The sequence below is a fragment of the Brienomyrus brachyistius genome, chromosome 13 (assembly GCF_023856365.1).
Source record: "Brienomyrus brachyistius isolate T26 chromosome 13, BBRACH_0.4, whole genome shotgun sequence".
In the NCBI taxonomy this organism is placed as follows: domain Eukaryota; kingdom Metazoa; phylum Chordata; class Actinopteri; order Osteoglossiformes; family Mormyridae; genus Brienomyrus; species Brienomyrus brachyistius.
The window spans coordinates 20,660,941-20,675,074 of record NC_064545.1 but is presented as its reverse complement, the minus strand read 5'-3'; the positions used below and the strand labels follow the sequence as shown (position 1 = coordinate 20,675,074).

General features: G+C 42.0%; 1 protein-coding gene across 4 annotated transcripts in view; it reads left to right on the top strand.

Moving 5' to 3' along the window:
* Positions 1 to 8,727: 8,727 nt before the first annotated feature.
* plcg2 (phospholipase C, gamma 2) overlaps positions 8,728 to 14,134 on the top strand; it is a 28,521-nt gene continuing 23,114 nt past the window's right edge. For 3 of the 4 annotated variants that reach the window (XR_007381996.1, XR_007381995.1, XM_048973138.1), the window contains exons 1-2: positions 8,728 to 9,229; positions 10,286 to 10,477. Coding sequence is in view for 2 of the 4 variants with exons in the window: in XM_048973138.1 (XP_048829095.1) it covers positions 10,294 to 10,477 (184 nt within the window). In the remaining 2 variants the exon portion in view is untranslated. The remainder of the gene's footprint in view (positions 9,230 to 10,285; positions 10,478 to 14,134) is intronic. The other variant, XM_048973137.1, reaches the window with a different exon arrangement.

Here is a 14,134-nt window from a genome sequence, read left to right as displayed (position 1 = left end):
TTGGAAACTCTTGGCCAGCAGCAGTGGAAGATTGGTGTCTCAAAGTGCTGGTTGTCTTAGAAACCAGGTAGGCGATCAAGATTAGCACTGTAGGAATGCTTACAGGTGCCTGTGAATATTCTGCTGAAACTCTCTCCTACCAAACCTATTTAGCTGTATGTACCCAACATTGTGTCTCACCCAAATGCTAAATAAGCTTTTTCAGGTGCATAATATTCACTTTATTTGTGCAAAATGTGTGAGCCAAAGTCTTTAAGTGCAAGACCTAAGGTGGTATCCAGGGTAGACAGTATGCCTACAAGATCAGTAAATAGCATTTTGTTTTGAGTATAACACGAGCAACTTGAGTTTTTGATTTTGCGTCATACGCAGTTTGTTCCTGCCTTACGTTTATCTGCATTCACCGTGTACGGTACGTTGTTCCTTTGTAGACCAGGAGGCGCCCTCAGTGAAGGACTCATGTTTCGTTGTAGAGAAGCAAGGTGGTCCTACAATGCTCAAATCTGACCAGTTAGTGCGCATGTGCTTTACTGCTCTGTTCATTATATATGCGCATGTGATATCAGTGCATACTTCCTGTCCCTTTATGTGTCTTGCATATAAATGGCTGCAGGAGCTAGAAGTGTCTAGAACACAGAAAGTTAGCCCAGCACGAGTTGCCATTAAAAGTTATTGTTTACGCACCCAGACATCCGCACGCACACTCATCTCTATTTTTGTCTTGGCAGGCACCTCCCACCGACTCGTTTTAATACCACGAACAATCCCCAACCACAAACCAGTAAAACTAAATTAGAGATTAAAATAGTTTCAGAAGCTCTTTTGTTTTTACTTTTAGTGCAGAGTAGGCGCTGTAAACGTGTCTGGTAGAATATGTTCAAAATGTTGTTGTTTTTTTTTTTTTATAATAAAACAAATACCGTCTCGTTCTTTGTTTCAGTTGCTTGAGGAAGCAGATCTGCTTCAGTGAACAGAAAAAGCCCCCCGCCTTCCTGTCACAGCCCTTCTAACTGTATGCTCACGAATGTCTCACCTTCCCATTTTTCTTTGTTGCTTTGCAGTTTTGCAGTCAGAACAACTCCTCTTTCCCTGCTCCTGCTGGCCTCACGGCTCTCAGTCTATCCCCATCCACCAATCCTATCGCCACCTTTCATTTAATTTCTTAGGTTATTGTCAAATAACCTCATGTGACCCTCCAGCACAAAACCGTGCGGAAGTCGCATGGCCGTATTTTTAGATATTTTCTGAGGAATTTCATTTGATACCATAACCCTAATTTCTAATTTTTGACTCAAGTGTACAGTTTTGTGCTGGAGGGTCACACACAAAGAGCTTTGTTCTTTTTGCTCTCGAGCAGAGGCAAAGACTTTAAAGCGCCGCGAGCGCTAGAAGCTGCCTCGAGCTCTGAGGTCTACGATTCCTCGCGCGACGACCATCGATAATCAGCGGACGGGGAACGTGCGGCTCGCGCGCGGAGCGCTTTCCTGACGCGCGCGCCCCCGCCCACCCTCCGTGCATTACGGGCGGCGCGTCCTCCCCCAGTAGTTAGACAGCACGTGTCGCTGAAATCACGTGTTACCTTCCTTCATAATTGTGACCCTCCAGCACAAAACTGTACACTTGGGTCAAAAATTAGAAATTAGGATTATGGTATCAAATGAAAGAGCACAAAAAAATCATCAAAAAAATATTTTAAAAATACGGCCATGCGACTTCCGTACGGTTTTGTGTAGGAGGGTCACATATTTCATACACGCGATCTAAAGTTTAATCTATTGTGCTTCCCATAATTCCCGAGCCTCCTGGGATTCCAGCCTCACTGCCTCTCGTTTTTCTATCAGCAGTATGTAAGAATGATATGGATGTACTTCACAATTAAGCTCTGTGCTGTTATGACATGCAGTGTACAAAGATGGTGGTGCAGTGGTTAGCGCTGTTGCCGCACACCTCTGGGACTAGCGTTCACGTCCCCGCTAGGCTTCCGTGTGTGTCGTTTGCATGTTCATTCCTATGCTGTCATGGGGTTTCCTCCAGGTAGTCTGGCTTTTCCCCCTACGGTCTAAAAACATGCTGAGGCTAATTGGCATTACCAGATTCCCCCAACGTGTGAACGGCGTGTGATACAGCCTTCCTGGGTTGTATCGTGCGCCTTTAGCCACCAGGATAGGCTTTTGACCCACACGAGCCTGAATAGGATAAGCTGTTTCAGAAAATCAGTGGCTAATAATATATTATGTATATATAATTATTATATAGCGTATATATATAATTTTATTTGAGTTTTTGTAAATGTGTTCTACTAACTTGCCCAAATGGCAAAATCTTGTATGTCGTGTGTGTGTGTGTGTGTGTGTGTCTATATATATATATATATATATATATATATATATATATATATATATATATATATTTACATTTACTTACTTAACCAGGGGGCTGAATGTGTGTAGAGGGTGATTTTTTTTCTTCTCATGGTCAATGAAGCACATCCACTTCCCCAACCAACAGAAAGCAAAGAACATGAAAAGAACCGTATTGAATATGAAGTTGTTTCCACGGAAGACCTTAAGAATTTTTTTTTTTAGATCTTTGCCTGTGAAATGTGCTGTCTTCTGTGTCTTCTGTGTCTTCTGTGTTTTCCACCAAGCTTCTCAACGGCGTCTTCATCGTTGTAATGACTGAGTCTGTCCACCTTTTCCTGATCATTATCTATCTTCTTTTTACTTTCAAATTTGCTCTTTTCCAGGGTTCTGGGTGCGATATACCCAGAAATTACCCAGCACGGTCATGCTTGATTTGATCAGTAATTAACCCTGTTTATGTTCCAGGTGCTGCACAGATTTCTTAAAAGTCTTCACCAGCACCAAAGTTCAAAGGCATCAGCACACTTCCTGTCCTGCCCCCTCATTGGCCAAATTTCACATCCACGAAGGGTCACAGAAAGCACCATATTCTATGCAATTCTCAATACTGGTTCTTTGCTCTGTTTCTACTACCAATCTTGAATCCACAGGTGTCGTATTACAGCATCTCTCAACCGACGTTCTCTGCACAAGCTGTAGCTATGTTGACAGTATGCATCTTTGACTAAGTTCTTCACCAACCACCCATAATCCTTCCTGACTGTGCCTGTTTGTCCATTGTAGAGGGTCTTCAAAAGGACAATGAGATGCTCTGGTGCAACCATTTCCCAGACAACAATCCATCGTTTGCCATGGTTGATACAATCAAAGGCTTGCTTATTATCAGCAAAGCACATGTGGATCTTTGTTTGCATTTAAATTTCTTCATTTACTATAAGGAGGCTTTTTTGTTTGGCCTTCCCTGAATCCAGCTTGTACCTCAGGCAATCCTCTTTCCCTATAGGCCTCTCATCTGCATTGAATAATCTTGCTGGCATGTGATTTGAGGGAAACCGTGAGGTAATTAGTCTACACTGTTGGATCTCCTTTGGCTATCACTGTTTACTTGCTACTATATTATCAAAACCATTTTTCTTCCATTGACTGAAGAAGAGCCTTAGATGGTTCTGATTGGATGAGACTTGACCACAGTACTCCTGTGTACCTGGGGAAGCTGGAAATCCTGATAAGTACTCTTAGTGAAGCATGCTTCGGTTAAGAATAAAAAAAAAGCAGGCTGACATTTCTCCCAGCTGCAGCGCTATCTGATGCCATTTTTATGAGAATTTAAATAGTATATAATTTACGTTTGATGCCTTACTACTCTCTTCCTGCATCCGTGCACCGTCCGCAAAGCCAGCGTGCCGCGTGTGTACGGAGGTGGGTTGAGGGAGGTGGCCGTCAACGTTGGCTGCTGACTCGAACAGGAGGGGCCGCGTCTGCGGTTCCAGGAAGCCCGGACGCCAGAAGTGCGTCAGGGCAGGCGCAGTGCGTCGGACACCAGGGGCCTATCTCGGGCTAGAGAGCACCTAGGGAGGAAAAGGTCATGCAGAAGATGATACTTCTCCCACATTTTAGCACATGAGCATGCAAGTATTTTTTTATTCCAAAAATACACAGTGTGTAGTGACCATGTGAAAGTGGTTTCAGGGCCTTTGGAAGTTATCTCTCAGTGACAGGAAGCTGGCCTGCTTTAGACTGTGCTCCAAAGAGACTGTAGAAAATGACCTGAGATTGACAGCTTTGGTACAAATTTATCAGGTTTTGCTATAGTCTAGTCTCCATGCAAAGGAGGGAGGATGCAACAGACCCCAAAAAGAATCATACACACAGCAGCACTGTACTCTACAGTGTGCAACACATCTAAATCTTTACATGCCTGTAAACTCCAGACTGCTTCTAAGGTTCAGCATGTTCTGGTCTGGAAGTAGGTGCCGCTTCAGTTTCCTCGACCTTTTAAGCTGAAACCAATTGCTTGCTTGGGTTTTATTAGAAAAATCGAATTACAATGAGGTCTGGTGGCTGAAAGAAAAGCCCATAATAATCTCTTAGGATAAGTCGAAGCCCCTGAGCTAAATGTAATTACCGGTATGTAGGACCCACAAAATGCAGTGGGGCCTCCTTCATGTGGTCCCACATGATGATCAGAGTAATTTCTCTTTCTGGTGATCAGCTGATGTGAAAATGTTTGCTGGACTGTCTGTTGGGGGTGAGGTTTTACGACTTGATCCTCATGACAAGTTTGTGTATCAGCGATAATGTGATCTGATAACTTCTGCTCTCAAAGGCAGGAACTCAAGCAGAAGGTGAAGTGAGACCTGAGTGAAGTGTTTCTGAGTATTGATGTCCCATGTAACCCATTGCTACTTGAAAATACTGTCATACGCTCGCATTGGTAAATGACTCCCAGGTATATTTGCTTATTCAAACGTCATCAGCACGTCATCAAAACCCCCAAATTCACCCAATTTTCATAACTTGTTCAATATGTGGTTTGTCACAGCTATAGTAAAATGAAGTTACCCTTCCAGGCACCTCGTCCGCTTTCTCTGAGAAGGCTGGTTACGTTTGCTAGGTGCTTCCTAAAACAAGCAACAACCACAAAGGTGCAACATTAACTACAACCCAGGAAACAATTTTTCATTCTAGGAACATTTCCCAAATGTTACAATAAAAGCACGGAAACATTCAAAGTGTCTAGTTTTACTAAAGTTCCCAGAACATTGACCCACTATTACATTTACCACTACAATTACGAATGATGATATATGAGCAAATATAGAGCAGTGGGTAGCACTGTGGCTTTGCACATCTGAAGTCATGGGCTTGAGGCTGGATGACATGCTTGAAGTGTATATATATAGTGCTACCATAGAATAACTCATTTTACTGCGCACTTAATTATGTTAAAAGGAGGTTCAAGTTAAAATGTTATTGTGCTAACATTGACAGGACTTTTTCTTAAATACAAAATGTGGAAGCCAAGAGCCTAACTTTGGTTTGAACATTGTGCCCGTCCATTTGGGGGAGACATGATTATTAGGGGAGTTGTATTAACTGGTTTTGATTATTTGGGGGGGGGGGTGTGGAAATATCCTTCTGTTAATGCTACCGTAAGAAGATTCTTTGCCAGAAGACCTTTACACAATGTTGGCTAAAGTTCTGGGAATGTTCCCTGTTAATTGGGATGCTCTCAGCCTTCAACCTGGAAACTCCAGAGTTGGAGAGACCCCACCCTCTGTGGAAAGGCTTGGTTCCGGTGTCCACTCCATGTGTGAAGGCAAGGGTGTAATTCAGCTCAATTTATTTGTTTTTTATGTGGCGACTTTTACAACAGAGTCGCCCCCAATGTGCTTTACATGGGTGTGGCGTCATACATTACAACATCATTAAGACAGAATAATACGAAAGACAGGGATTAGGAAGGCAGATTACAACAGAGGAGAGGAACCAAAAACTCTCAAGTAAGGAGAAAAAAAAACACAACTGGCTGCCCAACCCCTCCCCCGGGCATGCTAACGTTATTGGAAAAGAAGGAGTGGGCTTGCTTACTGAAAGCGAAGTGTAAACTGTGGTCAAGGTCAAGCCAAAGTCCATCAGTGAGTCAGTTCTCCACACCAGCCTGTATAGGGTGGCAGATTGAAGACTGCACCCAGGATGGTACGGTTCATAAGTCACATCCATGATGTCACCTTTCCTTGGGACTGAACCGTCCTGGTGCTCACCCCAGGCACCATCCAGACATGTGGGAAGGAAGGTAGAGGGCATGGGGGGGGGGGGGGGGGTCAAAACATACACAGACACCTTAATGGACGAGCATAGTAGATAAAAATGACATGCCATAGTTATGGCATGGGGGAGGTGCATGAGTATGTAAAAAGAGCAGGCAGCTATATGTTGATGGAAAGGGAGATGATGAAGAACTAGATATCCCTCTGAAAACAGTCGACTTGTTTCGTGGGCAAATGTTGACCCGCTTCACCTCCTTGGTGGCACAAACGTATGGACATTTTGTCTAATTATGATTCTCCTTCACTATGCAGAGCTTGGGTAGGGATCAGAGTAGCGTTGAGATTGCAGTCGAGATCATCCAGGTGTGGTCTCCAGGTTCTGATCTATGACACCATATTGGATGGTAGGCAGGAGAGGTTGGCGTTTACCATATTGGATTTTGGTGTTTAAGCTATTTAGGGTTTTCATTGTGGCTCTGTAAGGTTCGCTGAATCAGGGTTGGGTGTGGAGACAGTATGCATCACGGAGGCTGTTCCAGGTGTCGCTTTCAACAGCATATGATGCCTCAAACAATAAGGATGATAGAATAGTATCTGTATAATCAGCTGGTTGTAATAACAATGGCCATGGCCATGGCAGAGAGGGATACATGTTGTATGTTCTTGGGTAAAATGTCAGTAACTCTCTGGCACAGGAGCTGAAGACCCCTGGATTAGACTGATGTCATGTTTTTCCAAAGACGACCTGGACTTACCTGCCACAGCTCGTGTGGCCTTATAGATCCAGCCCATCAATACGCCTTCGGCCACCAATTCTCGCTTATTTGTTTCTAAATATTTCAGGCTACTGGCAGGAATGAGGATTGTGCCCCTGTGATTGTGGGAACACCGCAGAGTGTGTCTGGTTGAGTCTGGTTGCGATCCTGAGCGTTTCTCACGCCGGAGCGCCGATCACACCGCGCAGGTTCTTGCATGTGTCTGTTTCACCTCTGTTTGTTGTGGTTTGTTGTAGCAAGGCTAAAAACACAAGAGTGCAAGCATTGACCAATCGGCGAGTGGGAACCAGGTACACATAAAGCCGGTGATTCCTTTCCGCCTCGTACTTTTACTGCACCCTTATTAGGGCACTCCATTAACACGTACCAGGCAGGTAAGCTCGCAAGCCAGGGATGCGAGTGCAGGTTAAAGACTGCAATGAGAGGAAGATCAGTCCTCTCACTGGCTTGCTGTGAAACTAGGTCAAACATTACAAGAGATAACAAACAGTCACTTCTGAGACCAAACCACACTGAGATGCAGGCATCGGAAAACTCCTGGTGACTCATGACACCTTGCCTCTGACTTCGCTAGCTAAGTATCAAGGACTGGGCTTCAACATAGTCAAAATGTTGATGTAAACTGCATCTGCTCATTTAGCATGAAACCACTTAAATTAGGCCATTTACCTAGTCAAGTGCGTTTTATTGGCCCACCAACCATATGCATAACAACAGGAGATCTGCCTATGAAATCGCTACTTGTAATTGATCACATGGATGATATGGCGAGCTCATCATACGTTCCCTCACAGGCTACCTGAGATAAGCGTCTTTGCAATTGGACAATCATTTGGAGACATGCAGTCGCTAACGTAGAACTCTGCAGTTGCTATTTGTGTTTTCTGCATGGCTGCGACCTGCTTGCTAGAGTTTCCAAGCACCCTTTCTGAAGGGCTGCTATGGGCAACGAAACTATTCACATCATTTCCACACAGGCGCCTCTTTCTCCCCCGTTGATGTCATGCAAATGGACAGGAAGGTGATGTTATATAGGCAAATTGTCGGTTTGACCGCCACGTAGAACTTGTTTTTCCGTATGAATTGAGTAGCCACTAAAAAAAAGAAACTTTTTGGGCTTATGGCTTCTTAGCTTTGTAAGGACACCGAAGCCATTGTTTTAAAAGGCTTTTAATAGATTGTGTATGTTTTTTTTTATGATAGGACAATAGCAATGGTGCTTGTCGTCCATTGTTCTGGTAAGGACCCGTCCTCTATCACTATGAGGGGAATTTGTGGTGATGGTGAATGCCTACAGATACCATGGCGGTACTATAACAATAAATGGGAGGAATTTACTCTCCTCAACAGCCCTCTCTTTGTAGAGGTTGGCTGTGACCCCGGGCCAGGGGCATTTCGTGGGATCTGACCCACAAAACTGCTTCTGTTTTTGTTTCAGTTTAATCCTCTTAACTGTTTTGTGGAATTCCATCTGTTTTCTGTTGTGTTTTATCGTATTTGTTTATTTGTTTACTTATTTATCATAACGTGGGTGGATTGGAATAAAATTAGATGGCCGTAACAATTCACTTGGCGGCAAAATCACATTACAGAATCAACTACACTTTTTCATAAAAAGTTTTTAAAATGACCCGTGGCATTCCTAAGACCAAGTGAACAGAAATGAGGGAAAAAAAATATTTGCCCCCTCAACCACACATTTCCTACGTTATACTTGGCCGCGCACACGCATACCTGTAAGAAACTGGGTCAGATCTCCACCAGGGTGGAATTGAGTTAAATCTGAAATGTTAACTGAGACGGAGTGAGGTTCACTGTCGCGCGCAATGTTCTGATGCAGCCGCAGAATAATAGACTTGCTCTTCCGTTTGTTGCGCAGGTGCTTTCAATTTCTGTGTCACTTGAGACCAGGGGGTCGTTATGAATAGAAACCCCCTGGTGACAATACTTATTTTACTAGTTCAGTTGCTCAGTCGAGTTAGTAATTAATGTATCTCTTACATTACTTATGTATATCAGCCTTTCGGCATATCAGACCAGCATGGGGTAGCAAGGGATGGGGAAGAGGTGTCCGTAACGTTTCAGGACTTTGCATAGTTAACTATTGAAGACTTCCGTATTTCTTTATTACAGCTATTCCTATCCTACTACTGGGCAAGTTTACTTCCTTCTATAAACGGATAGAGGAACTGACCATTCTGTGGCAGGGCAAAGTTCGTTAATAAACCATTTTTTTTTCATTTTAAATTAAAACATGAAGGTCTTTGCTTGGGAACTATTTGTATAAGTTGTATATATAGATATTTTTTTCAAATTTAAGGTGAGTTTTAAAGCTTTATTGTTTTTCATAATCTTTCAAGAATCGCGAGCATTTTTGCAAAATGTGCGTGTGCTTTTCGGGGATGGGGGTGTTGGGTGGTGTTCTCGCTTTGAAATTCTCATTTATTTTTTAAAAAATAATTTTTTGCCATTAAGGAATGTGCTTTTGCTTATCTAATATCTTTCCAAATTTCGGATCAGGAAAACAAAAGTGTGTTAAAACTGAACGAAACTAGCCTACCATTTTTCCGGTTGTGAGAACCGTTATTAAACGGGTAATAGTACCAAGTGTGTAGTTAGTATATTTGTTGTTTGCGGTTTCACCCTTTATCTCTACACAGCTTGGAACTTTAACTCAGTCACAACATGAATTCTGACGTAAATCCCTAGATCTAAATCCAACATTAATTTGTTATTCATCTTAAAGGTTAAAACGTGTTATTTAACTTGTAGGCTAGTTAAAGAAAAAGTTTTGAGAAAGGTGCATTTTCCTACCGCCGAATTCGAGTTAAAGTACGATAATATGTTATAATTTGATGATGTGACTAAATTGTGGCCATCACTGGCTGAGGTGGCTGGGTTCGGTCCGGTTTCTGGTTCGTTTTTCGTGCCGTAGGGTTTTGCAGTTGATTAAAACATTGCATTCCTGTGAGAGCAGGGTCGAGACCAAAGGTTCCAGCAGTGAGAATATTGAAATATTTCTGAGTTAATGCTTCACTAGTGCCGAAGGACTCAATACCAGAAGAAAAGCCACCTGCTCCTGTTCATTTGCAATGTAAATAAAGGTTTGCATGCGGCCTGAGACAAACTGGTAACTGGGAGATGCACAGACAAACGGCGCATGTGCTCTAATCACTCATGCTTTATTCCCGTAAGAGAAATTCGCGGCTTTACGTGCAAATACCAAACACTAGTGCTTAACAGGCAATCCCCTCAGGACGTATACAAGGCCCTAGTGTACAGTTCTGTTCAGTTCGTTAGTAACTTTGTTGTCCTTTCTGAACAGTGTCTGACATATTCACTCAGAGGTTTAATTGATTTGTTTGATTACTTTCAGCACTAGAGATGGCAGGGTATGGCCAAATGGGGGAGCTGACGGAGTACAAGAAGAGCCTCATCAAGAGGGACCTGGAGATGGGGATTGTGATGACGATTTTCCGCCAGAAGGTGGAGCGTCTGACAGTGCAGGTCATCATGGAGACCAGGCAGGTGGCCTGGATTCGGACTGCAGACAAAACCGACGGTGTCTGTAAGTGTCATGACCTAAAACTGGGTGTGGTACGCTGCTTAATCCTGGCCTTCACCGGCACTCTAACAGACCGCCCTTAGCTTTATAATATAAGACATCTTGCTTAAAACTTGCCAAAAACTCAACCAGTCATGATATTAAAACCTGTGTATATACGTTAGATGCACACACTTTACCCAAGACTTGTATATGCTCCTTGCTTTCTTTGTAGCTGCAGTAAGTGTATGATCTAAATCTTCATTCCATTTCTCTTGAGAGCCTGATGGCTTATATGCTAATTGACCTTTCTACAGTTCCGTAGTCGATGTAGCTGCTCCTGACTTGAAGGAAAGCTGCCGTCCATTAACCACCAAGCCAATTAACCATTATTAATCCATATTTTTATATCCAAATTTATGTTTACATTATACGTCTTTTTCTGTGGGTGTCTTATAATGGTTTTGGAAGAGGTTGGTTAGCTGCGTGTTGATGTATATTAGAATGTGTATAAGCCCTACGTTTTTTCCTGTGAAGAGAATGTTGTCAGTGTTGAGTTGTGAAGAGTGAAAGTCCTGGATGGGTCTCTCCCTCTGTACCCCACACAGTCAGATTTTTCAAGAAGAGCCCAATGGCGTTCCTTTAGCGTTCCTTTAGCGTTCCTTTAGCGTTCCTGAACGTGTAACATTTTTAACGCATGGTGTCGGTGGTGTGTAAGGTGCAGTTGTTTGTATGGGCAGAAATGTGTGTTGACTGTCATTCACTTTATGTTCTTATGTTTCTGGGGAAACTGAGAAGGTTTCTTATCTAATTTGACCCGTCGGATACATGTTATTGCACAAGTTCCTAGCGAGAAGTTACTGACTGATTCTGAGATGATTTTTATCAAGTTTGTGTGCAGAATAATGATTTGATATGATCCCTTATGCAGGTCTTTCATAAATTATTTGGCAGACATTTTATTAATTGGCCTTTATTGATTTGTCTTTAGGTCTGAGCATCTCGCAGAGTATCTGTAGTACAGGAATCCATTATTGATTGATGAGGTATTGTAATGTTTTCAAAATACAGTGAAGCTAAACTATATAAAAAGTCTTTGTACAAGGCGATGAACCCATGTGCAGTACTGATGGACGTCTTACAGCCGGCTTTGTTTTTAAGCGCAATTTAATGGGATTTCATTAAAATAAAGAATACCTGACAGCTATCTGATCGACAACAAGCATGACAGGCCTGCGTAAATGCTTGTGAAACAAACTTCGGTATAACTTCACAAAAACGCGGCCGCAGTATAACAGCATGACGCGATGGCAATTTTACGTAAATCGCTTTAAAAAGGCGTGCTCATTAATTCTCACAGAATGTGAATAGGTGCATGTGCACAGATATAAGGGAACAGAAGGCGCAAAACTCCAGGAGAGAGAAATAGATTTGAAGTCAATCTTACAAATTTAACTAAAAAGATGCGGCGTCGTAGAAAGGCCATATCGTTTGGAATACGGTGAAATTTGAGAAAGATAATTCCAAATAAGAACGACTAAATCATTCCTTCACTTTATTTTGTTTACGATTTACCATTAAGCAATCTGTTAAAACCGCAGTGTCCACAATCAGAGATAAACTATTTTTAGTGTTTCGCGTAATGATTTCTATAAATTGTAAAATTGTTGCTGGTTCGTTTCAAATGTTTTGTTTATTTTTAATTTCTGGTGCATTTAGGGGTGTAACGCTGCACAAAATTCATGGTTTCGGTGCATACTTCGGTTACAGCAGGGAAAACAGAATTAATAATTTTTTTTCAATGATTTATTATTAAAAATGAAAACATGATTAAGAACAGTTGTAAACCAAAGTTCATTCGTTTATAATACATTCGTTCGTTTTATAATTACGTCATTTGGAGTTATGAATGCTTTATATCCGGACGTAATTCTCGTTGACCGCTATAGGTTTTAAGATTGTTTTAGTGATATTTGGGTACATTGTTTAATTGGTTTTGTAAACGAGTTGTTTTCCCTTTAAAATAAACCTTTTGGAATATAGGCTCCATCTAGCCATTGCCTCTACTTAGGATTACGTTTTATTACCGATCCTTGCAAATTGCAGTACATTAACTTTAATACGTACGTAACTCATCACTACTGATATCTACCAATTTTGGTATGTTGCCCTTTGCACCGTTACTACACTGTTACAAGCGTTCACAATTTATTTTTGATATTTATTTATTTATTTATTTATTATTACTCGTACATACCAGTCTGCTGTTTCTATCATTGCATTACATACCTTCCATCGTTGCTTATTGTGCATTGTTAAAATTTTTATCAAATCGCAGTTTTACCATGGGCACACTATTTAAGAATGTAATCTAAATAGTTTTTCTTTTCCTCAGTTAAAACATAGACAAATCCTACCATGGGCACATTTGTCTGTGTAGAGATAGGATCACAGTCCCTGCTTAATTCCAAACGTTTTTTAGCCAGGTTTACCAATAAATATTTTCACTAATATTAACTTTATTTTTAATACATTCTCTGCCGCGTTTGCAGTTTTTTTCAGTTGCTTTGGGGCATTTCTCAAACGACAGTTAACATTTGCAGAAGAACAAGCGCAATCCCCACATCAGGATGTCACTTCTTATTCCTTCTGACTGCGGGAACAAAAGCAGAATTTTCCATCCATCTTAGACCCATTTATCCTGGTTCGGGTCACTGGAGGGTGTCCCCATGGGCCCGGCTGATAAACATTGGCCTCACTGCATGGTCTTGGATGTGGTGTAGAACCCACACACCACAGTGAGAACCGGTCCTATCTGATGAGGTGTCCTAGGCAAGCAGCACTGCCCGCCCCTCTAAGGCAAATTGAACCTGGCTGGCAAGTGTCCCTCCCCCCCCCCCCCCCCCCCCGAAGCTGGCACCTAGGTGGCCTCCTAGGTTGAGCCGGTCCTACAGAAATGCCACACGCAGAGCACAAGGCAGGTTCCCAACCCACTGGAGGTGAGAACCCACAACGTTGTCTACTGTCACACCATGCCAGCCGATAAATCGCTAATTTTATTTTCCTTTTGTACTTATTTGCTCTGGATTCACTTGCGCTCTTATAAAATACCCAAAGCCAAACGCATGATTAAAATCCCTTTGACCTATCGCATATCTGTTAAATTGTTCAAAGTTTTAATTCCTTCCCTGATTAGTGGCAATAACCCTGTAATAACAAATTTGCAAATACCGTAATATTTGTCCTACAGATTTTTGCATTCAATAACAATATGGAAAATTGCTGATGTTTTCTGCCAAAGAAATGTGACTAAAATTGCAGTCAGACTACTCTGTAAGGGTAACTTTGTTTATTTTTCTCTGTACGAGCTCCTAAGCTTTCTGGTGAACTGAATGGCTGTGTACATCCGTGCGGAACAGCTGACTTGAATATATATGCAATATATAACTCCTTAAATATTATCTTCATGTAAGTCATCGAGACAAATAAAGAAATGTTGAATCTGGACTGCACGGTCGTGGCCCTAAGCCTGTCGTTAGGTGAATTACCCTGTTGGCATTTTTCGGATGCAGTAGACCTTGGCTTTTTGGCTGATGGAATTTGGCCCTTTGGTTGTTTAAACAATCAAATACCTTGATGGGGAAAAAAGGTATGTGAAACTCATATTTATTAACTACGGGA